Consider the following 27,948-nt stretch of genomic DNA (forward strand, 5'->3'; position numbering starts at 1 on the left):
GGAAGGACACGGGACAGTCAGTATTATCCCTAATGATCTCAAGGAGGAACTCACCAACAAAATGAGGTGCTTCTCATTAGTATTGAACAAAACTGCTTAGCCCCAGAAAGAATGAAATCACACAAGCTTTAAGAAGCTAAATTCATTTAATATACACACACAGTCTTTTGTTTTACTTACATTAAATACATTGGTAGATCAGGGGTAGAAGTCCATTATCATGATTATAACTGAAGTTAGTTCTCTCAAACGCAAAAAAATAAAAGCACATTAAAAGTCATAGCATATTTAATTTCAAGAACTGCAATGTGCCAACATGGTCCAGTTTCCAGCCACGAAACCAAAGTGAAGAGGGGAGAAGATGAGATGCTTTCACATGCCCACTGAGTTGGAGGAAGTGGGGGCAGAAATGGTAGCAAGTGACAACGCCTGGGTAGTCACACCAATGTGCCTATACATTCAGACATCAACAGTAACAGGCCAATGTGTACACGAGAATACAGCTGTGTTACACGGCTTGGCTCTTTAAAATTAAAGCAAATAACCCTTTTAAAAAAATCATCTTGTGGTTGAGTTACTGCGCCCTTTCAAGTGGGAGAAATCCATTTGAAATCAATCCTAAAACCACTCTAGCTTAGTACGTTTCAGGTACCAAAACTAACCAAGTGCTTCAGGACCTGGATTGATTGTATCATTCCCACCCTGAACTGTATACTGTAGCCGTAGCTCTTAAAACCGAAGTTGGAAAGTAATCCATTTCCAGTCGCAGCCCGTGGCATAGAAGTTATACAAAAACAACCAAAAACATTCCTGGTATTTTTCTATGGCCAGTTAAAGCATTTGAGTGTATTTGCCAGCAACTTCTAGAAACAGAGGCGCTGGCTTCACCTCGTTTCTGCAGGAAGGGCCTGCAAAGTATATTTGTTGCCGCTCAATAAGGCCAAGAACGTGCCTCTTCTCTGTACCAAATTTCAAGGTACAGAGTATTACTCTAAAGACTTTGCACAGGTCAGCATCAGTGCAGAACTGGGGAGACTTCTGACAGCTGAGCAGTGCGGCTTGAATTTAAGTCATTTCATCCCAGGACACTACGTAACTTTCAACAACTTGAAGTTATCCATTCTCTGCATAAAGGGATAGGAAATCGGTAGGAATCCTTGTCTCGACGGTTGGAGAGCCTTAAATAACCATTATATCCAAACGTCTTATCTGGTACCATAGTTGCACTTGCAGATCAGGAGAAAATCACGCCACAGTTTGAGATTTCAAAGTAAATGGTTAATACAGAAACGATTAACTGATGGGCAGTTTCCCATCTCATTAAACATCTATTTGTTAGAGCAGTATGCAACAAACTGCAGTGCAATGCATCAATAAACAGTCATAAAAGTGGGTTCAAATGTGCTTACATCAAGGACTTTACTGTAGTTACTCAAGAAAATCTTTCAGTTTGGTGAGGTTGCCCCGTGTAAATTATATTGCATACAAAATATGCAGTCACAGGTTTTTGTTGATCTTGCTCCCTTCCCATTTTGCCTGGACAGAGATGTAGATGCTTCTCCATACTTCAGGTCATAGGTAGATTTTGTTACAAGGAAGATACATTTTTACCCTACTTGTGACATGATCAGGCTCTTTGCCAGTATGTACGGTAAGCCCTGACTTTCCAATTGCGGCAATGTCTTTTGGATAATGCATTGTGACAGTGGAACAGAAGGGAAGGATTGAATGGTGGGTGAGCACTACAGACATGAGGAACATAGGCAAAGTAGAAAAGGAGGTGCCACTTTCTCTAGTAAAGGTCTGCCTTTGTGGCTATAGTCTATCATAGCCCTGTTTGGGTCTACCACTGAGAAAGGTTATTGTGGCGTCATTTCAGATGCTGAAGGAAAGCATTAAGGGGCTGCTAGACCAGAAAAACAAAAGTACAAAAAATCCTTTAGTTTAGATATTCTTTCCACTAAATGTGTATGAATGTTTGCTGCGTGAGATGCATAGGATCAAGGGGGGGTGGCAAACCACACAATTCATTTTCTGATGTGTTTTTGGATTACCTTACACATTAGGTATTTAATCAGCAGGGCATGATCACAACTTTCCAGTCCAGCTTGGGAAGGAAGGCACATCAGAAGGAAACTCAATCTATGAATCCACCAACATTCATAAGAACACTTGACACACACAGAAAGGCACATACCTGCCATGCCACCTGGTGTATAGAGACGACTAAAGAGAATCTTAAGCCTTGGATTTGGTACATTTTGGCCAAGATGGACCATCTTCATTATCTTGATTAGGTGAGGAACTTGGGGGGGAAAAAAAAACCACCCTTGTGTAATTCATGTTGGGCTGTAGTAAATGGTAGTGTGGGGATGGATCAGTGGGGATAGCAGAAATGGGAAAGCAAACTTTTTTTTTTAACTCTTTAAAATAAAGCAAACACAATATCCCTAGATTTACTTCAGAAGCATCTTTTAAACCACTGGTGAACTAAAGTGCATACTGCTCAAAGCAGCTTTTGCAATGGGCAATATTCATCACACACAAGCCCCACTGGGGGATACAACAAGCTAAAGTAGGAAGAGACAAGGGTCTGATGGTAGTCTGTGGGGATAGCACTACTTACAAACCAAGATCTATTCTTCTGACATTTCTTGTACACCGTGTATAGGGACTGTCCACCATCATTATCCGTTTTACATACATTAACTATATTGCATAAGAGTAATAGAAAGGACTCCATACCCACGTGCCAGCTCGTGCTTGGGTGAGGTTACAGATTTGTAAGGTGTCTTATCAAACAGTCCCCCCAAAATCCACCTAGCTGCTTCTGTGATTCATAGATCGGTAAATGGCAAAAGAAATTCTGGTGTGTCCATGTAATAACCCCCATATTCATGCCAACGATAATGCCCACACCAACCAACGTATCACTCAAGTTTATCCTTTTATGATGGGTATCACAATCTTGCACACATTGTTTTACCCCACAGATGTCAGTAGTATAAGTTTTTTTTTTTTTACACCGATGAATTTTACTTTAGACTTAATTGGTACAGTCCTCATATCAGAAAAGTCAACTGAGAAATGAATCAGTGGGTTTAGTATACTAGCTAGAACACACAAAGGATAGGTAATGGTCTCCAATAAAAACAAAAAAAGTTGTTCCTACATTCCCTCAGCTTTATGAAACCTTGGGAAAAACTTATTAAAAACACATTAATCTCCTTTCTCATTGGAGGACCTTACCAAGAGTGTAGGGTAGCCAAGGGGGTTACAAAAAAATGCCGTAGCCAGTTAAGATGGGATAGCAATAAATGGCAACATACATCACTTATGAAAGACTAGCTAAACCTCAGATCTTTGACGCAGTTTCCCCCTCAGGTCTTGAAGACCATCTTGTGCCATTAACTGCAGACCCAAATCTAACTCCTTTGCTGCCAGACAAGGGATACAAAGAGGTTTAACTAGTTCAGTGGCTGAGGCCTGGAAATAGAAAGAGTAGAGCCGGCAACTGGAAGAGGTGTACTGCATGACTCCCAAAATGTATGATAAGACCGTACATACAATGCTCTACTTAAAATGAGTGTGGACCAAAACCAAAGTAAAAGCCGTTATTTTCATGTCTTGGCAAGTATGGCAAAGATTCATAGCCCCAGGACACAAATGATGTATCTGGCAAGTCTGAACTAAAAACCGATGTTCACAAGCGATTCGGACTTTAAAGCGTGAGGCTCCTTTGAAGTCTGCAGATCTACTGAGCACGAATCAATAGGGATTCGACAGGCCTATAACAGAGGGAGAAATGAAAGGAGAGCAGAAAAAGGTGGGGGAGGGGGGGAAACAAAAAAAAAACAAAAAAAAAAACACGACATGAAACCAAAACAAGGATAAATAATAAAGTCACTATATGCAGCTATAATACAAAGTAGTAAGAGTTTGTTTGCTTCTTTTGTTTTTTCCTGTTTGCTCTATTCTGAAGGCGAAGTCCCCAGATATTCCTCTGCTGCATCACCAAGAGTAGTCTGTGTGTGTTTGTCAGAAGCGTTAAAAAAACAAAAAGTGCAGCTAGCAGGGAGCTTGGAGGGCTGTGGTTGTGCAGGAGGTGGAGGGCAAGGTTTCAAGCTGGTTGGTTTGTTTCCATGTGTGTGCTGTTATCCGGTGTTAAGGGGGGATGGGGGGGGTAGGAGAGGAGTGCAGAAGGGAAAGTCCTGGAAGAAGAGTGAGGTGCTGGAAGGGTGTATTTCTGGAGGGAAGAAGGGCAGGTGCAGGAAGAGAGGTTATAATCTTATCTTGGTTCCCCTCTCTGTTCGCCTCTGTTAGTTGCTACAACACTGGCTCTTGTTCTGCTGCGACTGCTCATGAAGATCCACGCCTCGATTCCTGACGGCTGCCCCGCTTGTGTTCTGGGGCTCATTTTTTGGCAGCTTCTTAGCTGTTGTATGGAGAGGAGAAAAGCGTTAGGTTTGGGAAGAGGTGAAAACTTGGAATTGTTTTAAAAAGGCGACAGTCTGCAATAGCAGCGACAGGTCAATTCCATCTCTGTGTGGTTATATATCACACTGCAGTGAAAGGAAGACACTTTATTGCTTTATGATGTCTGTTATTTCATAAATGACATATTGATTCATAAATACTTCCAGCCTTTTAAACACCATGTTAATATTTGTTCAAGAGACATACATGAACATAGACACATGGAAATGGGTGGGCCACGGCCTTTTCATGTCACTTAAACTATCCTTCCTCTTCAATTTACCAAGAGCCAAGAAGGTACTATAAAAGATAAGATGACTGACAATTTAATTTTCCACATCCCACACTCAAAAGAAAAACATGAACCCTCTTTGCTGGCAGAGCAGCACAAGCCCGTACGGTACAAACATTGATTTTTTGTCTTTGTATGACAGAAAAGTAGTTTGGTATTTTACTTTCTCTTAGAATACCACAGATAAGCAAACTATACAGGCATACCCCGGTTTAAGGACACTCACTTTAAGTACACTTGCGAGTAAGGACATATCGCCCAATAGGCAAACGGCAGTTAGCGCATGCGCCTGTCAGCACGTCCTGAACAGCAATACCGGCTCCCTACCTGTACCGAAGCTGTGCGCAAGCGGGGAGACTATAGAGCCTGTTACAAATGCATTATTTACATCAGTTATGCACGTATTATTTATAAAATATTTTACCAGGAAGTAATACATTGAGAGTTACCTCTCGTTTTCAAGTATGTCCTGGGCACAGAGTAAAACAAATAATACATGGTTACAAATACAGTTACATAAATGAACAAGGTATACATTTATATACAAGACATTGCATGCACAGTTAAAGAAAATATATATTATGAGCGTATGAAACAGTTACAGACCAGATTAAAGTGTGAGACAGCCTTAGATTTGAAAGAACTTAAGCTGGTGGTGGATATGAGAGTCTCTGGTAGGTTGTTCCAGTTTTGGGGTGCACGGAAGGAGAAGGAGGAACGTCCGGATACTTTGTTGAGTCTTGGGACCATGAATAGTCTTTTGGAGTCTGATCTCAGGTGATAGGTACTGCATGTGGTAGGGGTGAGGAGCTTGTTCAGGTAGCTGGGTAGCTTGCCCAGAAAGTATTTGAGGGTGAGACAGGAAAGGTGAACTTTGCGCCTAGACTCTAGTGATGACCAATCTAGTTCTTTGAGCATTTCGCAGTGATGTGTGTTGTAGTTGCATTGGAGAACAAAACGACAAATTGAATTGTAGAGGGTGTCAAGTTTGCTAAGGTGGGTTTGAGGAGCCGAGCCATATACTATGTCTCCATAGTCAATAATTGGCATTAGCATCTGCTGTGCAATACGCTTTCTGACCAGGAGACTTAGGGAGGATTTGTTCCTGTAAAGTACCCCTAGTTTGGCATAGGTCTTGGTTGTCAGGGTATCAATGTGCATCCCGAATGTTAAGTGGGAGTCAAACCATAAGCCCAGGTATTTAAAACTAGTGACAGGTGTTAGGGTGGTTTTAGTGTTGGTTCTAATCAGGAGCTCAGTCACTGGAAGCTTTACAAATTTAGTCTTGGTCCCAAATACCATTGTTACAGTCTTGTCAGTGTTTAAAAACAGTTTGTTTTGGGAAATCCAGTTTTCGAGTCTCAAAAAGTCAGACTGAAGTATGTGTTGAAGGTCAGAGAGGCTATGGCTGTGTGCATACAGGATTGTGTCATCTGCATACATGTGTATTGAGGCTTCCTTACAAGCTGTGGGAAGATCATTAATGAACACTGAGAAGAGTAGGGGCCCCAGAACAGAGCCTTGCGGGACACCACAAGTGATATCCAGGGGGTTGGAGTTAGAGCCTGAGATGGACACATGTTGGGATCTTCCTGATAGGTAGGACTGAAACCAGTTTAAAGCATGTTTCCCTATTCCAGATTACGATTGCAGTACAGTACATGCATCAATAAGTGGAAAAAAAGGCAGTGCTTCACTTTAAGTACATTTTCGCTTTACATACATGCTCTGGTCCCATTGCGTACGTTAATGCGGGGTATGCCTGTAATGAGGTTAATTGCCATATGGTAGGTTTTTCAGCTAAGTGCATCGCTTTTGAGCAAAGATACAGAATTGATGGATTCTTTAACTGGGATTTTTTGTTTGGACATTTGACCTTGAGCAAATTATATAATGACCTTAACAATTTGTGCGTGTAGGTGTATTTCTCTATACACCTGTGTATCTAATACATACACGCCACAACAATCCAAAAACGGTTGAAAACCAGCACAGGAAACAATCGTGAAAGTAAAAACATTTGACAATATTAAACCTCTTTATTTCATTACTACTCGTTTCCAGTTCTGTATCTCTGCTCAAAAAGGTGATAACCTTAAACTACAAAACCTACCACGAGCAGAAGGAAGGCAGAGATACATCCAGGGGACAGCCATATATACACCCAAAAAGCATACAGTAGTGGAAATCTATTGCCAAGTACATTTATCGTAGAAGTTTCTACCTATTGTTTGCCAAACAGCCCAAATATAGCTGGAAATCAGTGCTTTCCTCTTACAATAGATAGGAACTAGGCAGTTGCAGCTCAATGCTTACATTTATAAGAAAAACAAGTGTTGGATATTCTCCAAAAATATTTTGGAAGTACTACCTCATTACCAAAGGTAATTAGTAGCACACACGCTCCCTCTTTTGGTGACCAGATGAAACAGAAGGACTTTTCTTAAAAGTTTTGGCAAAGACTCCTCCTCCCAAGACAAGGCCGTAGGAAGCAGCTTTTCCCTCTATATGGATTACACACTTCTTTTTATGGGGATCTTTGGGACCTAGACTGTCCCCTTTTCAGCGAGTCTACACCTATTGTCAATGTCACTGATCGCCAAGACGGGCTTTAACTCCTACTGCCACATCTGGCAATGAGAGTTCAGAGAAGGATCCTGCATCGAATATCAATATAACACACTGCTTTTGTGCTGGTTTTCTGGGAAATCCAAGAGCAGCCTTGGTGTTCCTTAGTAGGTTACAGCCCCCTCTGCTCTGGCTGCAGAATACATACTAGAACGCCCATGCTCTCTCATTGCACCGTATCTGTTGGGGACTCTCTGCTACTTCCACATTCTCCTGGATAGTCAACTCTTTTTCACAGCATTAAATATTTAAGCCATTGAGACTAGAAAGGTGTGACTAGAAAGCCATGAGTGTTGAATGGTGTAACAAACAGTGCAAAGTGCTGTGCACTGGTATGTGAGCGAGTTCACACACAAATGAAGTGAACTCCTGTATCTGCACTTCCATGTGTCATTGAACTGGATAAACCATTTGCCCTTCAAGATACTATTCTGTATAATTTTTACACAATTTATGATGGCAATTATGGGCTTGCTCAATGCCACGTATGGAAAAAAAAATCTCCATAAAGGCACTATTGAGTAATCCAAACAGCACTGATCGTGAGGGTTAAATCTAAAGGCAACTCAAACTCCTGAAGAGTATGAATGTGTGTGTGTGCGCATTTAGTTAAATCCTCTTATTTCAACGATACCAAGTATACATTTGGGAAGTCTCAAAGAAATGCCTATCAGCAACTAAAGAAACCCTCATTAAGGTTGCCATCTATATTGAGAAATGAAACCCCTTAATAAAAGGAGCTTAATCACTTAGGAGTTTCTATTATACAACTTGTTAGGGGGCGGTTTAAAAAAGGTACTCTCATAACGCATCTTCTCGAACTCCAAATACATGTTGGGTAATCCAGATTAATGCTTCCATGACAACGCTTTTGCAATGTGGACAGCAGTGCCATAAAGTACCAGGTGATATTACACTTTATGAACGTAACTATTCCCAAACCACAGATGTGATCAGAGATTGTCTGCAAGCGTTGGTAGCGCTACCATATAAAAATATGAACTAAAGTATATAATGTAGTAGTTTGAGAAATCGGCGGACATGTATACAATGCTCTCAATATGCACTCCAATAGTGCGATAAATTCAGGCGTATCAAGCTTTGTATCTTCCGTGGGGGACAGGAGAAAACGAGCTAGTGAGGTTCTAGAGATGCTGATTACAAGTCTAATATGGAAGGAGAAATCTCCATAGGAAAACCAGTTTGTTAAAAACCATCAGAGTGAAACTACCTAGGATTTGCTTTTATTAAGGTTTTATAAAATACTACACTATATAATCTGGTTCTTTGTTTCTGGTCTTTTGGGAGCATATACTAACCCGTACGGAGAAGTACACACAGTATATACATCTCACAGAAGATACAAAGTTTGAGATGTCGGAATGTTTCACTATTATGTGTGTATTGAGAAACTTTTATACACATCCATCAATTTCTGAAAATACTGCCCTACTATATACAGGCATACCCCGGTTTAAGAACACTCACTTTAAGAACAATAGCAAGGACATATCGCCCAATAGGCAAACGGGAGCTCACGCATGCGCCTATCAGCACGTCCTGAACAGTAATACCGGCTCCCTACCTGTACCGAAGCTGTGCGCAAGCGGGGAGACTATAGAGCCTGTTACAAATGCGTTATTTACATCACTTATGCACATATATGACGATTGCATTACAGTACATGCATCGATAAGTGTAAAAAAGGTAGTGCTTCACTTTAAGTACATTTTCGCTTTACATACATGCTCCGGTCCCATTGCGTACGTTAATGTGGGGTATGCCTGTATACTTCTGTTGCTGATTTTGGTGAAGTAGCTACACATGTAATTTAGTATCCCAATTCTATTAGTTCACTGAAATTAATTTTTCAGCGAGTTGGATTCATATTATTTATCACTTAACGCTCCTGTGTATTACAGCAGTAGAACTTCAGATTTAAAAAAGGATTTAGATGTCAGTGCTGCTGTGCTGTTCAGAAACACCCATTGACTCCCTTGCACAGGGCCCTGTAGTATATGGCTTCACCTATCGCAAGGAACAGGTCATTGACATTCATAGCGGTCTTGGCGGAGGTTTCCATGAACAGAAGGCTGTTGTCATCTGCATATGCCTGGGCTTCCTGTAAATAAAACAGAGGACAAACAGCTTTAAATTCTCCAGGTCCCCCAAATTAAAATTACCCTGTAGGTATCGGATATAAAATACGCCTTACTATCTCAAGGATACAACTATGGATTAGCAAATTTTGGATGGTTTCACTTGGAGTATTTATTGAGGACAACAAGGTCCAAACAAGGACGCACTTTAAAGAGACTAATGTTAACTCCTATCTCCATTAGCTGTCATGACGTTAGATGGGTAGATAACGTTCCTTACAAATCAATTTTTAAGATTCAAGAGGAATAGCACTAATGAGCAAGCCCTCTTTCTGAAAAATAGGTTTCTTCAAAAAGAAAACTAATAGGACTTTATCAATTCATCAATAGAAATAGATTAAAAAACCTCAATAGAAAAAGATTTAAAAAAAAGTAAAGCGCTCCTCCTTTTAACAATATCACCAAAAAAAAACAAACAAACAAAAAAAATCAGAAGGAAAAAACTGGACAGTTTTCATCCAATGCGGAAGCCGATAAAAAAAAAAAAAGGTCAAAACATTAAACAAAGCTCCTGTATTTATTACACATTACAACAGAGCTCATAGCGCCATTAGAAAGGTGTTGCATAAGAATTGGAAGGTACTGAATTTAAACCCTATTGTGTGAGTGCTTCTGAGTGTAATATATATATATATACACACACACACACACACACACACACACACACACACACACACAGAAGCACTCAGACAATAGGGTTTAAATTCAGTACCTTCCTATATATATATATATATATATATATATATATATATATATATATATATATATATATATATATATATTACATACACAGTTTACATATCAGGACGTAATAACAATCTGTTCCTTAGCAGGTCTTAAAATTAGGTAAATACAACCTCAGATGAACAACAACACATGACATATTACACCGTGTCATGATTTATTTAACAAAAATAAATCCAAAATGGAGAAGCCATGTGTGAAAAACTAAGTATACCTTATGATTCAATAGAATGTAGAACCACCTTTAGCAGCAATAACTTGAAGTAATCGTTTTCTGTATGACTTTATCAGTCTCTCACATCGTTGTGGAGGAATTTTGGCCCACTCTTCTTTACAACGTTGCTTCAGTTCATTGAGGTTTGTGGGCATTTGTTTATGCACAGCTGTCTTAAGGTCCAGCCACAGCATTTAAATCGGGTTGAGGTCTGGACTTTGATTGGGCCATTGCAACACCTTGATTCTTCTCTTGATTCTTCTCTTTTTCAGCCATTCTGTTGTAGATTTGCTGGTGTGCTTGGGATCATTGTCCTGTTGCATGACCCAATTTCGGCCAAGCTTTAGCCGTCGGTCAGATGACCTCACATTTGACTCTAGAATACTTTGGTATACAGAGGAGTTCATGGTCGACTCAATGACTGCAAGGTTCCCAGGTCCTGTGGCTGCAAAACAAGCCCAAATCATAACCCCTCCACCACCGTGCTTGACAGTTGGTATGAGGTGTTTGTGCTGATATGCTGTGTTTGGTTTTCGCCAAACATCTCCACTTTGGTCTCGTCTGTCCAAAGGACATTATTCCAGAAGTCTTGTGGTTTGTTCAGATGCAACTTTGCATACCTAAGCCGTGCTGCCATCTTCTTTTTAGAGAGAAGAGGCTTTCTCCTGGCAACCCTCCCAAACAAACCATACTTGTTCAGTCTTTTTCTAATTGTACTGTCATGAACTTTAACATTTAACATGCTAACTGAGGCCTGTAGAGTCTGAGATTGAGATGTACTTTCTTTTTCACGTGTGCGTGTGTATATAAAATTGATACATTGAGGGTTTTGGGACCCTCTTTTCACTTGCACACTTTGTTATTAGTCAAACCAACATCTGTTATATTGTGGTAATTATGTATAAGTGCAATTCTATACAGCCTAATTCTATTGGCTGCCAGGGACATATGTGTGAATATCCTCCAACGAAGCACCCTCCTGACGAAGCACGCTGTTGTGAAATGCACTGAGATCACGAGAGGCTATTCAACGCGCTCACCCATAGGTTGGGACAGAGTAACCAGGAAGTTTGAGTGAAAGATAGACCAGCCGAGTGCCGGTGCAGTCCGGACATCACCTGCCACGGCCCCCGGCTCTGCAGCTCACGGCTAGCATCTGTTTCCTCCCTGTGGTATCTTTGTTGCATGTATATTTGTTTAAGTTAGTACTTTGAGTATTTTCAGGCAGTATGTGTGATCTCACTTGCAGAGCCAGTTCATTCTTTGGTTAAGGTTTAGTTTAGTATTTATTTTTATTTAGTTTTGCTATACATTTATATTTTTGTATATGTTTGGTTATTTTGATTAATTTAATCATTCGTTGGGTCATTCTGGACCCGGTACTAAATGTTATATTTTATATTGATCCCCGGTGCGCTGTGTGTTTATTTCTTCTCGTTTTTCTGAGACCCCCTTCGGGAGATCTCATTTAGGAGTGTTTGGGGAGTTACTTTGTACGCGTAGCTGCAAGGGGTTCCTTCTGCTGGGATCCACAAGACAGCACGAGGGCGGATTCCTTTCTTGATATTCATATTGGTTCTATGCTGTATTTCATCATTAGGGATGACTACTGGTTCGGTAATAAGGGTAGCAATAAATGCAGGACAGTAGTTGGATGAGAGACTGCTGACATACTACAGTGAGAATTAGATGCTTCTAAGAGGATGATGTCATGCAAAAGGAGAGGGGGAATGATGGGCAAGTGTGGGTCTATGTGCAAACAGGGGGTTGGACAAAACAAGTACTATGCTGAGAGATCTAGATTGTGGGACTCCAGAAATTTTTTTTTTGTAGTGGTGCTCAGAAAAAAAAAAAAGTATCACACACTGGTTCCCCACCGTACCTATCAACAGAAAATAGGCACTACACTGTTTATACCCTGGTGCAGTACCAGTTTTCCTACACAAGCATACGATAACAGACTGGTCCATGTAACACACAAGTGTCAGGTACAGCAAGACAGTTACAGGCTGAGGAGTCCTTGTAATAACATAATAGTTACAGCACAGCTACAGGATGAGGGAGATCGTGCATTACAGGAGTGATAGGTACATATCCGTTACAGAGGTCCCCCAAATAGTTCAAAACATATCAATGTAGCTTACCAGGTAAAATATTTAATACAGTTGTGGTGAACACAATAGAGCGAAGGAGAGTGGTTACGTTCACAAAAGGGTAATAGGCACAGGAAGGTGAAAGGGTGAAGGTTACAAGTAGGGAGCATCAACAGGATTTACTGAGACATGGCTCAAGTAGGGAATGTACTCACTTCATACTCCACCATGCGTTTGTTAGTGAGGTCGGCCTTGTTTCCTGACAGAGCTATCACAATGTTTGGACTGGCTTGTCTCTGCAGCTCTTTAACCCATGTCTTTGCTCTAGCAAACGTCTCCTGTGTTAAAATGAAAGATGCATTAACAGGCTAAGGCCACGATTACAGAGCGCGCGACGGCGCAAACACAACACAGGATCTCTTAGGCTGGCTATAGTGCGCGTGACCGAGGAAGCGCCACCGCGCGGTAGAATTTTAAAGTGACAGATGATTTTTCACGCAGCGGCCGCGTCACGTGAGTGGTTCAGCCAATGAGGGCTAACCAGCCTGGTGACGTCATGGCCACGCTTCCCCATCAGAGTACACGGATCGCTCAGGAGACAGGCGCGCGACTGCTTGCGCTACGTCGCGCGTGCCCGCTCGCGCTACGTCGCGCGTGCCTGCTCTATAACACAAAGCTTAGGCCACGCTTATAGTCCTGGCGACGTCACGTCAAAACAAATGTATTGAATGCGTCACGTGCGCTTATAGTAGGAGCGACGTGACAGCTTGGTCGCGATCGCTGGAAGTCAATTCAATTTTTTCAGCGACCGCAGCGTGACCTAAGCATACATTCTCAGGAAGATCCAATGCAACAGATATGCATCTCTAGGTATGTGCGAATAAACTAATATACATTTGTCAGGAATGGCTACATCAACCCTGTTTTTTTAAACTAAATCTATGAGCATATTTGGAAGTGTACAAACACAAAACAGAGTACACCGCTCACTTGATTAGTTATTAGGGATGTTTTATCATTCTTATCAAAAATGGGTGCTACCCATGTACTGAGGTTAATTGGTTATAACACATAAATGAAAGGTTGACCAAGTCAAACTGTCATCCACAATGATGTTATTAAGCAACTATAAGACATTATTGATCCATTACATACTAGCATGATCATTGCCTAATACTATGCTACAATTGGCAGAGGGCATGGTCACTGAATGTAATGAGACCTGAGTTGCAACAATGCCACTTAACACTTCATTGCTAATCTCATGCATATATACAGCTAATGATATTAATATGGAATCATCCACTTCATAATGGGTTAACTAGCTCACAGATAACAGAGTTCACATAGATTATTTAATGCAAACACCCTTAGAATATAATATTGTAATTCTCACTTCAGTCATATGCACAAGAGACCATACTGATAAACAATTGTTATGGTAACATAAATCACAGAGATGCAAGTTAATGACGATGCTACGGGGTCCCTTATCTAGCTAAACTCAAATATGAGAAAGCTGCTTTGCTAAGGGCAGCGCAGTTCCAACATCACTGCCAAGGTTTATTCTGGACTCACTCTCTCAGATGACAGTACTAAATATGCACTGATGGGCTTGCAGAAATGCTCATATGTTACAATTTCAGTATATATGTTGTACAGAAAAATATGTACCTAGGAGTTGCTCATACTACATGCTACAATAACGAAATGAAAGTTAGTAACAGTGCTGTGGGATCCCTTCACTATCTAAACTCAAATACGAGAAAGCTGCTTAGTGAAGGCAGCGCAGTTCCAACATCACTGCCAAGGTTTACTTAGGACTCCCTTAGTCCCTCATTGTCATTGGCGGTTTATTCATGGCAGCAGCAATTATAGGTCAAGGCATCACGTGTTAGATTTTATGAAGTTTTTATTTATTTTTTCACCATCACGTTTTTTTCACTTATAAGTATTCACTGTAAAAATAAAAAATTCGTGTGGTGTGCACCGCTAATGTACTTTATTTGGAAGTGTAATTGCTTCTTTTTATTCAGCATGACAGCAGATCTCAAAATGCTTAGATATTATCCAAACTGAAATAGTCTTGAAAATGTTAATGAAAAGTTGAAATGGCTGAGATGGTTCCAGTCAGATTGTACAGATTAAGTCACAAAACTCCCATTTCCTTGTATTACGAACTACAAGATTTCAACCCATTGTTATCAGGAAGAACAAAGCAGCCACACAATTCATAATTAAATAAGTCAAAATAACCTGAAGAACTCTGCAGCAAGTTAGGAATAATAAAACCAGCCACTTTATTATCGCAAACCTGTGTTACATAAACCCACAATAATACATATTGGGTGATCATAAAAACGACCATTTTCTGTTTTTATTAGCACACAGCATTTACTGCTGTGGGATTATAAAACGGTGGTTTACGATAAAGTAGCTGCTTTTTCCCCCCAGACTTGGTGCAGCGTTTTTGGTGCTGCTATAAATTAACCACGGTTAGATCAAACACACATTTCTAGGATTTTCATGGCACACGCCCGCCAAAGCATATAGTACAGAGAAGTACTACAGAAAAGTCTCCCTATCTGGCGCACTACAGAATTTTTGTTTAGTGAAATTAAGTTAAAACATAACATTTATTAATGATCAATCTAAAATAACCGCTTGTAATGGTGAGTGAATTAACCGGAAGTAAAAAAAAAACAAAAAAAAAACAGTTCTATGTGTTCACTATATGTACCTATCTGGATTTGGTCAAAGGACGAAAAACACCTCATTGAAAGTTACCTTCTCTGGCTAGGTATCTGCAATAAGAGATAGAGGAAAAACCCCTAGCGATGCTGACCAGGAAATGTCCATGTATTAGAAATGCCTATTGTAGCATATAAATCTCCATAATTTTCCAAACAAAACAGCTTATTGAACTCAGGACTCCAAAATCCATACACTGTTGTCCCTTTAAACACCACTGTCTGTAGACTCCCACTAGCCTGTAATAGGTAAATCTTATGTGGTAGTCAAATGGTTGTATGGGAACTGGATGATAATGAAAGGTCACATAAATGAAGTAACATGTAGTAATAAAGTTACTCACTGCTGACCACGTGGAAGGCGGTGCAACTGCTATTGAAAAACATATGACCAGTACTGCAAAAAAGATCTAGGTGCAAAAATGTATTGAAGGCACATTAAAAAAACAGTAAGACTGTATTAGGCCAAGATATATCTGTATAACTGTATACTGTACAAATGCCTAATAAAAAAATTTGAAACAAAAAAGAAACAGTAAGAGAACACTTACACGTTTCGCGTGGTCACCCACGCTTTATCTTATCTCTTTGATACGCGCAAGAGTGTTCTCTTACTGTTTTTTAATGTGCCTTCAATAAATTTTTGCACCTAGATCTTTTTTGCAGTGCTGGTCATATGTTTTTCAACAACCAATTACTAGGTATCTGCAATCAAGGTTTTAAAGGTGTGCAAAATTCACCTGCTCAGGTAAGTATATGAAATGACTAGTCCTAGCATAAAGTCTTTACACAGGAAACAATGGTTATTGTGTTATTGAGAGAATCACATTTTTAACACCCGCCCGCCACCCAGTGTTTTTTTGTATAATGAAAGAAGCGTGTTGAAAATCACAGCATGGTAAAAAGCAGGCGACGTTTCTGTTAACCCTGCTAGGATATGCAATACACATTGCACTATGAATGTTTGGGTGTGCTGCAACATTCTCTCCAGACATTTAGGTAATGTTGTATTATGTTTGGTACATGCACACGGTGCCCGAGGTAGATTCGTTTTGTGGAATGGGAATTTTCTGTGTCTTTCCCCCAGCAGATTCCAGTACTGAGGGGGTAGGACTAGAACCCCCTATAACATGGAGGAAACATCTCAATTCCAGCAAAAGGAAGCAGAGTTTATGGTTACCTCCTGTGCAGCTATCTTTCGTTTCGCAATACAAACCTAATGCCTCCCAAGCCATATTACCTGATGGTTATCCAACTCTTCAATAACCATGGGGCTGGCAATTACAAGTTAAAACCGTTAAAAAGCATGAGTTTATGCTTCCAACCCTCACCACCTTTTGATTCCCTGCCAAGCTTTACCTGGTTGGTGATGTCATACACCACAATTGCAGCCTGCGCGCCCCGGTAATACATGGGTGCCAGGCTGTGGTATCGCTCCTGTCCCGCTGTATCCCAGATCTCAAATTTTACCGTTGTGTCATCCAGGCAGACAGACTGTGTGAGAAACGCCGCTGTGGAGAAGATACACAACAGCTCAAAAAAAAGGACCAAACCTTGGCCTCCTGACACACAGGGAAGAATATTAGAATTTTCTCCTCCCCAAACCTTTTTTCAGTACTTAAATGTGCTTCCGAGTTAAGTCACCATTGTGTAATTTTTAACACATGATCATGTGCAAGGAATTATTTTAGTCTAGCTAACCTTATATGCATGCAGTTTATAGACAGACTTTCTGGTGCATGTTCCTACTACCTTCCAGCCAATAGTACAAATGTTTTCCCAAAGCATAAGTATTCGAAAATGGAATGGGACGTTTGGCCATGACAAAACCGTCACTGACACTCCGCCGCCAGGACAACTCACCTATCGTCACCTCACCGCCTTCTGGCATGTGAGGGCATATCCATGCTTGCACCCAGCCAGGAGACATTTTCCGTGTCCTGGCTGGGTGCACGAGCGGGCATGCTTACACATGCCAGCGGAGCGGATGTGCCCTGTGGCTGGGGAGATCCTCAGAGGACATTTTAAAATGGCGGAAGGTGGCAAGTTGTCCTGGCGGGAGAGCACCTGTGGCAATTTGGTCACAGCCAAGTGGAAGCAGACAAACGATTTGCAGATGTCTAAATAAAAGAAACTAGGGGAATAAAGTGGTGACTGGTCAGTTCCAATCACAAAAAGACATACGAGTTACGTACTGATGTTGCATTAAAGTGTCACAACCTATGAAACTAAGCAGTCATGCAACGTTTTCGTATACATAAAAACGTATCACTACAGAGGTCTCCATCCTGTAAAATAGACATCTGCAGCCTCCAAAACATTTTACATAGTGGAGAAGGTTGAAAAAATACATATGTCCAGCAAGTTCAACCTATGCTAAATTTAGACTACAGATACTTATCCTATTTTTCCATTTACAGTATTTTGAGCCAGAGAAAGGCAAACAAAAAAACCCCAGTGAATCATCATCCAATAAGGGGAACATTCCTTCCCAACTGCAAATATTGGTAATCGGATTACTCCCTGGATCAATATTCTTCCCATGTTTCCTTATTTGATATATCCCTGTACAGGCATACCCCGTTTTACATACACTTGCTTTACGTACACTCGCAAGTACGTACATTTTTTTTAAATTGCACCTTACCCCCTGTGTACGTACGCGTGCTTCGCGAGTACGGACACCAGGGGGCGGCGTGTGCGTGCTGTGGCGGTGTGCCCTCTCTTCCTCTCCCCGGCTCTTCCTTCACCTGGCTCCCCCAGCCCTTCCGTTCCCCGGCTCCCCCAGCTCTTCTGTTCCCCGGTTCATCCTCTCCCCGGCTCTTCCAATCACCTTCCCCTCTTCCTGGCTATTCCGATCACCCCCCGCCCCCCTCCCTCTTTCCCTGGCTCTTCCGGTCACCTTACCCTCTCCCTGGCTATTCCGATTACTCCCCCCCCCCCCTCGGTTCTTCCGATCACTCCCCCGAGCCCCCCTGGTTCTTCCGATTACTCCCCCCCCCTCGGTTCTTCCGATCACTCCCCCGAGCCCGCTCAGAGCCGCGCTCTAGCGTGCGTGTGCCGCCTCTGACTGCCATGCTTCTGCCGCCCGCAACCTGCACGCTGCTTGAGGTAGGGAAAGAAAGGGAGGAGGGACATGCAGGGGGTGGTGTGATGTGAGGGACATGGGGGGGTGATATGAGGGACATGGGGTGGGGGGGTGATGTGAGGGACATCGGGGGGGGTGATGTGAGGGACATGCAAGTGGGGGGTGATGTGAGGTACATGCAGGTGGGGGTGATGTGTGAGGGACATGCAGGTGGGGGGTGATGTGAGGTACATGCAGGTGGGTGAGGGGGGGATGTGAGACATGCAGTGGGGGGTGATGTGTGAGGGACATGCAGGTGGGCGGTGATGTGAGGTACATGCAGGTGGGGGGGGATGTGAGACATGCAGGTGGGGGGTGATGTGTGAGGGACATGCAGGTGGGGGGTGATGTAAGGGACATGCAGGTGGGTGGTGATGTGAGGTACATGAAGGTGGGGGGTGGGGGGTGATGTGTGAGGGACATGCAGGTGGGGGGTGATGTGAGGGACATGCAAGTGGGGGGTGATGTGAGGGACATGCAAGTGGGGGGTGATGTGAGGGAGATGCAGGTGGGAAGTGATGTGAGGTACATGCAGGTGGGGGGTGATGTGAGGGAGATGCAGGTGGGAAGTGATATGAGGGAGATGCAGGGGGGGTGATATGAGGGAGATGCAGGGGGGGGGGTGATATGAGGGAGATGCAGGGGGGATGATATGCAGGGGGGGATGATATGAGGGTGGTAATATGAGGGAGATGCAGGGGGGGGTGATATGAGGGAGATGCAGGGGGGGGTGATATGAGGGAGATGCAGGGGGGATGATATGCAGGGGGGGATGATATGAGGGTGGTAATATGAGGGAGATGCAAGGGGGGGTTGATATGAGGGAGATGCAGGGGGGGTGATATGAGGGAGATGCAGGGGGAGGTGATATGAGGGAGATGCAGGGGGAGGTGATATGAGGGAGATGCAGGGGGAGGTGATATGAGGGAGATGCAGGGGGGGTGATATGAGGGAGATGCAGGGGGAGTGATATGAGGGAGATGCAGGGGGAGGTGATATGAGGGAGATGCAGGGGGGGTGATATGAGGGAGATGCAGGGGGGGTGATATGAGGGAGATGCAGGGGAGGGTGATATGAGGGGTGCTGGAGGAGATATGATTTTACCCGTGCGGCCTGATTTTTAAAAAATATTTATAGGGGGGGGGGGGTCTTTTAAAAAAGTATTGGCGGGGGCATTTTTAATATGTATTGGCGGGGGCATTTTTAATATGTATTGGCGGGGTGGGGTTACATGTATTTAGAGGGATGGGTTTTTTTGGTATGTATTTTGTGGGGGCACTAGTAAGAAAAAATTAGCTGACATTAAAGATTTTCTTTCTATAAAGCCTACTGTATTTATTTTGGTTACAAATGCATTATTGACATTAGTTATGCATATATATGATGTCTGCAGAACAGTACATGCATCGTAAAGTGAAACAAAAATAGTGCTTCACTTTAAGTACATTTTCACTTTACATACATGCTCCGGTCCCATTGCGTATGTTAAAGCGGGGTATGCCTGTATACCTTTCCTAGCTAAAAAGATGTTCAACATTTTTTTTTTAAAGATATCTATTGTATCTGCCATCACAGTCTCCATGGGTAACGAATTCCACATTTTAAACTGCCCATACTGTAAAGAACCCTTTGCTTTGTTGCTGGTGAAATCTCTTTTCCTCCAACCTTAAAGTATAACCCGTGTTATGCACAAGAAAAAATTGTACAATTGAGATGTTGATCCATTAAATCTTATTACAACCTTAAAAGTATCTTACTTTCTCTGGGACTATTACATCTATTGGCGTCATTCCGGTCTCCTTTTAACCAGCCACATTGATCTGCTCAGGTAACTCAATACAGTAGGTCGCCTATCAACACATTTTACAAAGAGTGGCAGCTCCATAAACTACTCTTTCCTAAAGTTGACCTTGTCTTGACACTTATTTTTTTTTTTTAATTGTTCTGATTTTAAATTGGATCGATCCATTACATTTTCCCAATATTAAACGTGTTTTTAAATCTTCGATTGATAATATTTTATACATTTGTATTAAATAATTTATTTTCAGATATTTTAAAATACAACACAATTTAAGTGATAAATGTGTTACTTTGCTTGTGCAGCGAGTCTGCAGATGATGTCTACAAACACATGGAATTCCAAGCCTCAGTGCCGAGTGGCTGCAGACCACGCTCTTCTGGACAGGGATGAATTACACCCAAAATGTTTACAGAATGTAAGCCAGGTAAAGGTATAATTTAAAAAAAAAAAAAAAAAGAGAATCTCCCTGCGCCTTTGGTTTATTTTTCTTTAAAAAGGCTGATCCCAACTATAGCATACATCCTTCCATGACTGCATATACATTGTGTTCACCTCAGCAGCCCCGTCACCTCTGCAGAGCTCTTACCACCGATGGTGCTTTCCTGGAACTCGTGAAACTGCCCCTTCACGAAGCGAAGCACCAAACTGGACTTCCCAACTGCAGACTCGCCCAGCAGCACCAGCTTGAACTGGCAGATCTTACTGGTCTGCGACTGACCGTTTGGCCTTGCTGTTCCTCTCCCGGCCATGTTCTGGACTCTGATGAGAAGCGCTGCAGAGGATTAAGTACGTACGAGACCCTCTTGGGCTGAGCGGTTGATGGGTAGTGGATTCAGACAGAGGCAGAATCTAAGAGTTCAAGAGAAGTCGCACGTTTAGTATATTTCTTCTATACTTTACCATAGTAATATTGCAGATGAGTGATAAAATACATGTCCCTCTTTTCTAATGTACAACCTTTTTGTTTTAACACAACTGGGTAAAAAATATGTTCATTTATATTTACATTATCATTAGACCAGTTTAAACCCTTCAAAGCACTGCACAATGTGCATATATAGTATCAGTTAGTCCATGCAGTTACAAGATTGCCCTAAAGCATAATGTAGGAATCCATATATTGGTTGCGTTTTGTGCTCATCTCAGGTTTGTACATGAATCTTGAGCTCTGCTCGAGGCCCACAAACTGATAAATGAACCGTGCAATGTAAAACAGGCCATGTTGTGACTGGTGGCTCACACATTACTCGTTATGTATTAGCTGAAGTTTGTGCTTGTCCATTCATTAGATACATGCAGCAAAGGTTAGCTTCTGTTAGGCACTTCAGGTAGGAAGTCCAATCTAGGTTATGGAAATCAATATTGTACAATCCATTTTGCCCGACATTGGCCTTTTTGGACGGACACACACAAACGTCATTTTATTTTTTAAGAACAAATACTTGAAATGATAGCACAGACGGCAAAGTTATTTTACTTTATTGCAACGGTAAAGTGTTAGAAGCTTGTGCGGCTTATTAATGCCATGTAGGGGGGGCTCCCATGTATTTAAGCACTGTTCTAATCAAGGGCAGCCAAGTGTGATAGTCACTTGAACATTCCTTTGTGGATACCATTTAAAAAAAATAAATAAAGGTATTGGTGAGGTTAATCCTTTATATCCTGTGACCAGGGCTGCCAGGTCAACATCACACTGCTTCAGCCTTTTGTTCACATCATGCTAACCCCATCATCCCCAAAAGCCGGGATTTGTGCGACAATCTGTACATGACAAGCCGCTCACATACTTCATGAACTTTTTAGCTTTTACATGTGGCTTGGCTTCAATAAAGGTGCTGCAGATTAAGCACAACCAAAATCAACCATTTAATGGAAATTGGGAATACAGATAAAACCTTTAAACAACCCCTCTTTGAAATAATGTCAGAACTTAATTGATTTCACTTTGTATATTTTTTTTTTACATAATCATTGCTTGAGTTCAAAGTTTATTTTTTTTTTACAAAAATGGCTGAAAAATAAGCAGAAACCATAAACCAGTGGCTTAATGGAGATGTGCAAAGGTTTTCCACTTCACAAAATTTTAAGCGAGTTTATTTTCAGGCAAAAAATAAATTAAAAAAATTGGCAACTTTTTTAGTTAAATGCAAAATACACATTTTACAGATCTGAATTCACCTTTAGTGGAAGCTGTGGCGCAAGTAGAAACATTTTGGAAACCATATGGCTTTGTAGGTGAAGTGTCACACGGTAAGGTAAGTATTGTGTCTAAATAGATTATGGTAGTAACACTACGTACCTGGATCCAGCTATTAACGTACTACTCAGAACTTAAGATATTCTTGTCCTAAGGTTAAACCTAATACGTGTACTATGGGTCTATGGTGTTAAATACGAGAGAACACAGCAGTGTCAAAACAAAGTAGGTCTCTTTAAGGATATATAATAGTATTCATGTGGAATCTACAATAAATGATGTTTCAAAGTATCACACACAGACCACCTCGATTATTTAGCTGAACAGACAATTTGACCAACAATGGCTGTCAAAGTGACTCTATATAATATGCAATCGTTATGGTATGTTACCGTTTATGCAGGCAGAATACGCTCTATAAAATAATAGGTATGTAGAGTCTATACAACAGCATACTCCTAGAGTTATCCTTCTAAGCATTAAATTGCTGGTTAGATAAACAGCAGCAGTATACAAATATTGCTATAAGGCAGTGCACAAGGTCTTGGCTAAAAACAGGCAACACATGTTGCTATTAATAAAGCATTCTCTGAATAAAGTTTGTGTGTAGCAAAAACACCGCCATACAACCAGGTCACGATGCTGTTCCGGATGCCGCCCGCCTCCCGCTAACCGTGGCGTCACTAAAACCCCCTACATAACACTGCCCCTTAACCACCTAGGACTCGCTGACATAAAACTAGACAAAAGGAGATCTCGTGTCTTTAAAAAGACTACCAGATACACTGATATTGTTACAGCCCTGCAGCTTTCATGAATATCGGCTTTGTCTTCGGTGTTTCATAAAGAAAAAACACCTGCGTAAATTGGAACCTGGAATGCCCGACAAAGTTATGGGAATTAATGGGGTGGAGCGTACCAGATTAACCATAAACAGACGAGTTAAGGGCAGGATTTACCACCTTGTTTTCAATGTGTTCCTTTTTCCCCCTATGCAGCACTCATTGTCTGAGCTTGTCTTAACTTCTATGTATTCTGTTATAGAACGTTGTCAACTTTCCTGGTTTGTTTGTTTTAACTTCTACATGGGACAGAATTTAAAAAAAAAGAAAAGGAAATGTCAGTCAAGAGTGTCAGCTAGTGGCCAAGTTGAGCATGAAGACTAGTTTGCAAATGTCTGAAGCGTCAGTCACATGTAGAAACCATGCAAAAGCTAGAAGGGAAAAAAGGAGTCGTGGAAACACGCTGCTATGTACCAACTTTTCTACTACTGTAAAATTTAATAATTTCACTGTACTCGACGTAAAATAATAATAAAAAAATCTATAAAAGAAGCACTTCATTCTTAAATAAATACAACTGTGGCACATTAAAATATGAAAATGAGTGCAAAGCACAATATTCAAGGGGAACCTTTATTCCACCATAAAAGTAACATTTCTCATGTTTGAAAGTCTTCAGTGGTTGTCTAGGATAATTAGATCATATTCCTTTAAACACTAAGATCCAACACCTTCCTGCTACATCTTCAAACTGCATCAATATTTGTAAGGCAGAATGTGAACCTTACTTTCCTCATCAGAATGCTGGAAAGTCAATTATGGAAATAAAACACCACATACTTCATGGTACAATCCCGTCCTGAGAGCAGAAAGCCAACAACCTTATCAAGTGGCTACAATCAGACTGGCACTGTATGTACTGTAGCAGCTTTAACAAAAAAGTTCTTCTAAAAGGTGCAGACCCACATAGAACCAAACTGAATTAATGGGGCTGGTATAGTTAGAAAATACATTTTGTTTTTACTTTTTATTTTTAACAACACATTTAATATCTTTTGAAAGATGATCCTGGAAATGGATGTAAAATTTTAACTGGGGTGGGTAACAGGACTGATAAAGCCCATGTTGTAGAGCAAAACAAAATTTTCACACTTTTTTTTTTTTTTTACTTTGTGCTCCTAAGTTGTGAAAAGGCCCAATACGGAAAATCACAGAATATATGCTTCCAGTGACTGAGCTCCAGATCAGAGCCAACGCCAACACCACCCTAACTCATGTTACTAGTTTTAAATAATTGGGCATATTGTTTGACTCCCACTTAACATTTGGGATGCACATTGATACCCTGACATCCAAAACCTATGCCAAACTAGGGGTTCTTTACAGGAACAAATCCTCCCCAAGTCTGCTGGTCAGAAAGCATATCGCACAGCAGATGCTGATGCCAATTATAGACTATGGGGACATAGTATATGGCTCGGCACCCCAAACTCACCTTAGCAAACTTGACACCCTCTACAATTCAATATGCCGTTTTGGTCTCCAATGCAACTACAACACACATCACAGCGAAATGCTCAAAGAACTAGATTGGTCATCACTTAAGTCTAGGTGCAAAGTTCATCTTTAATGTCTGGCCATCAAATACTTTCTGGACAAGCTACCCATCTATTTGAACAAGCTCCTCACCCCTACGACATGCAGCACTTATCTGAGATCTGATGCCAAAAGACTGTTCATGGTCCCAAGGTTCAGCAAAGAAGCCAGCCTCTAATCCTCCTCTTACTGTGCACCCCAAAACTGGAACAACCTACCGGAGACTCTCACTGCCACCACCAGTTTAAGTTCTTTCAAAACTAAGGCTGTCACACATTTTAATCTGGTCTGTAACAGTTACATACGCCTATAATATATATTATCTCTAACTGTGCATGCAATGTCTTGTATATAATGTATACCATGCTCACTTAACTGTATTTGGAACCATGTATTATCTGTCATTAACTCTATGCCCAGGACATACTTGAAAACGAGAGGTAACTCAATTTATTACTTCCTGGTAAAACATTTTATAAATGAAATATATTACGGACTAAATATTTTTAAAACTATTCAGAGATGTTTGAAGGAAATGGAAAGCAAAACAATGGAGTTGGTGTAGATCACCAAGCATAGTAATATCTGCAATATTCTACTAAATGGACAATAAAAGTAGAGAAAGGATTGAGAATTTGAACGTGGACAAAGACGACATTGAATAGTAGCCCCAGGTTATTTTCAATATAAAAAGGACCTGTTGTATTCTAGCAAATTAAGGATGAGTTAAACTTTATAATGCCAGGTCAGCCCCAAACGCCATATTTGAGAATTCAAGCCATGGTTCTGAGACCTTCTGGGATTTGTTACAATCTTCCTCTCAGGAGGCAAGTCATTTTTTTTTCATAGTCATGATGTGCCAAATGGGTTTGTTTATTGCAGTAAGCTGCGATGCAGCATCTGCTAGCTGTGATAAGGTGAGCAATTTGTTTCCTGGAAAGCTTAGGCAGTTTGGGAGGCAGCTGGAAAAAAAAGTGATGTCCATGGTTTGAAAGCTAATGAAGAACTCAAAATATTATTGATAGGGAAGTATATTTGTGATCAAAGCAGACATAAGGGGAAAAAAACTGAGGAAAAAAACAAAAACAAATATGAGAGCGTGCCATATTGGCCAGAACCTCTCAAACACCTGGAGGAGACATCCTTATTAAACCTCTAAACGAGAGCACCAGATAAATGGTCTTCTTTATGTTGTACAGTGCTTGTCTTGTTGGAATCAAACCTACTTGCTCATGATGAACCAAGTTGACTATACAGTATATTCATATTCATTGCTAAAGCAGCAAATAACCCTCCATAGAAAGTGGGAAGAGCAAAAACAATACCCAAATCAGAGACCTCAAAACATGTAAAATGTACAGGTATTATCTCAATAAAAACCATCACAAAAATGCAGATCAGAGCATAATAAAAAAAAACAATCACACCCTGAGACCATCTGAACATTGTATAGGGTTATTGACAAACCGTGGAATTAGAAACTAGGTGACACGGGAACAAATATTCACTGTGTGGTCTTATAAATACCCGGGTATTCATCAAATGTGTAAAAAGTAACAAAGGAAACTATACCATAGAAAAATATGAAACCAATAATGAAAAATTTACAGCAATGACATCCTAAAGGGGGTGGGGGGGGGGGGATATACTCGTACATCAAATGCGCAACTGTGTACAGTAAAGAAGATGACAATGAGAGTTCCTGTGTTGTCATAGCACATATGTCTCAGCAGCAGATGGTGAGCAAATATTTGGTGGCTGGAGAACTTTGCAACTTTATATATTCATTTAAATCAGGCCTGCACAACTCGTAAAGTGCGAAGGGCCGAACTGCTCCAAGGAAAAATAAATTGGGCCGCACGGGTAAAATCATCATCATCATCATCATCATCATCTCTCCTCCAGCACCCATCATCATCCTCATATCTCCCCCAGAACCCAACACTATCAACCATTGCGATACTCCCCATCTATCTCTCATACCCCCATCTCTCCCCCTCACCCACACACAATACACCCCTCCACATCAAACACACAATACCCCCCTCCACATCAAACACACAATACCCCCCTACACACCACACACATCCCACCACCCCCTGCAGCTCACATCCCTCCCCCCTGCAGCTCACATCCCTCTGCCCCCTTGCACCTCACATCCCTCTGCCCCCTTGCACCTCACATCCCTCTGCCCCCTTGCACCTCACATCCCTCTGCCCCCTTGCACCTCACATCCATCTCCCCCCTTGCACCTCACATCCCTCTCCCCCCTTGCACCTCACATCCCTCTCCCCCCTTGCACCTCACATCCCTCTCCCCCCTTGCACCTCAGATCCCTCTCCCCTCTTGCACCTCACATCCCTCTCCCACCTTGCACCTCACATCCCTCTCCTCCCTTGCACCCCACATCCCTCTCCCCCCTTGCACCCCACATCCCTCTCCCCCCTTGCACCTCACATCCCTCTCCCCCCTTGCACCTCACATCCCTCTCCTCCCTTGCACCCCACATCCCTCTCCCCCTTGCACCTCACATCCCTCTCCCCCCTTGCACCTCACATCCCTCTCCCCCCTTGCACCTCACATCCCTCTCCCCCCTTGCACCTCACACCCCTCTCCCCCTTGCACCTCACATCCCTCTCCCCCCTTGCACCTCACATCCCTCTCCCCCCTTGCACCTCACATCCCTCTCCCCCCTTGCACCTCACATCCCTCTCCCCCCTGGCACCTCACATCCCTCTCCCCACTTGCACCTCACATCCCTCTCCCCCCCTGAACCTCACATCCCTCTCCCCCCTTGCACCTCACATCCCTCTCCCCCCTTGCACCTCACATCCCTCTCCCCCCTTGCACCTCACATCCCTCTCCCCCCTTGCACCTCACATCCCTCTCCCCCCCTTGCACCTCACATCCCTCTCCCCCCCTTGCACCTCACATCACTCTCCCCCCCTTGCACCTCACATCACTCTCCCCCCTTGGGTGGGTGACAGTGACTGGGTGACAGTGACTGGGTGGGACACAGTGACTGGGTGGGTGACAGTGACTGGGTGGGTGGGTGACAGTGACTGGGTGGGTGACAGTGACTGGGT

At 42.0% G+C, this 27,948-nt stretch overlaps 1 protein-coding gene across 2 annotated transcripts in view; it reads right to left on the bottom strand.

Annotated features, from left to right (window-relative positions):
• Nucleotides 1-3,009: 3,009 nt before the first annotated feature.
• The window catches only part of RAB5B (RAB5B, member RAS oncogene family), a 46,960-nt gene continuing 22,021 nt past the window's right edge, over nt 3,010-27,948 (bottom strand). For both annotated transcript variants that reach the window (XM_075591368.1, XM_075591369.1), the window contains exons 2-6: nt 20,874-21,136; nt 16,716-16,867; nt 12,822-12,944; nt 9,425-9,518; nt 3,010-4,435 (exon numbers count right to left, since the gene is read on the bottom strand). In XM_075591368.1, coding sequence (XP_075447483.1) covers nt 4,320-4,435; nt 9,425-9,518; nt 12,822-12,944; nt 16,716-16,867; nt 20,874-21,036 — 648 coding nt within the window. In that variant the 5' untranslated portion in view covers nt 21,037-21,136 and the 3' untranslated portion in view covers nt 3,010-4,319. The remainder of the gene's footprint in view (nt 4,436-9,424; nt 9,519-12,821; nt 12,945-16,715; nt 16,868-20,873; nt 21,137-27,948) is intronic.

Source organism: Ascaphus truei, chromosome 3 (assembly GCF_040206685.1).
Source record: "Ascaphus truei isolate aAscTru1 chromosome 3, aAscTru1.hap1, whole genome shotgun sequence".
Lineage (NCBI taxonomy): Eukaryota > Metazoa > Chordata > Amphibia > Anura > Ascaphidae > Ascaphus > Ascaphus truei.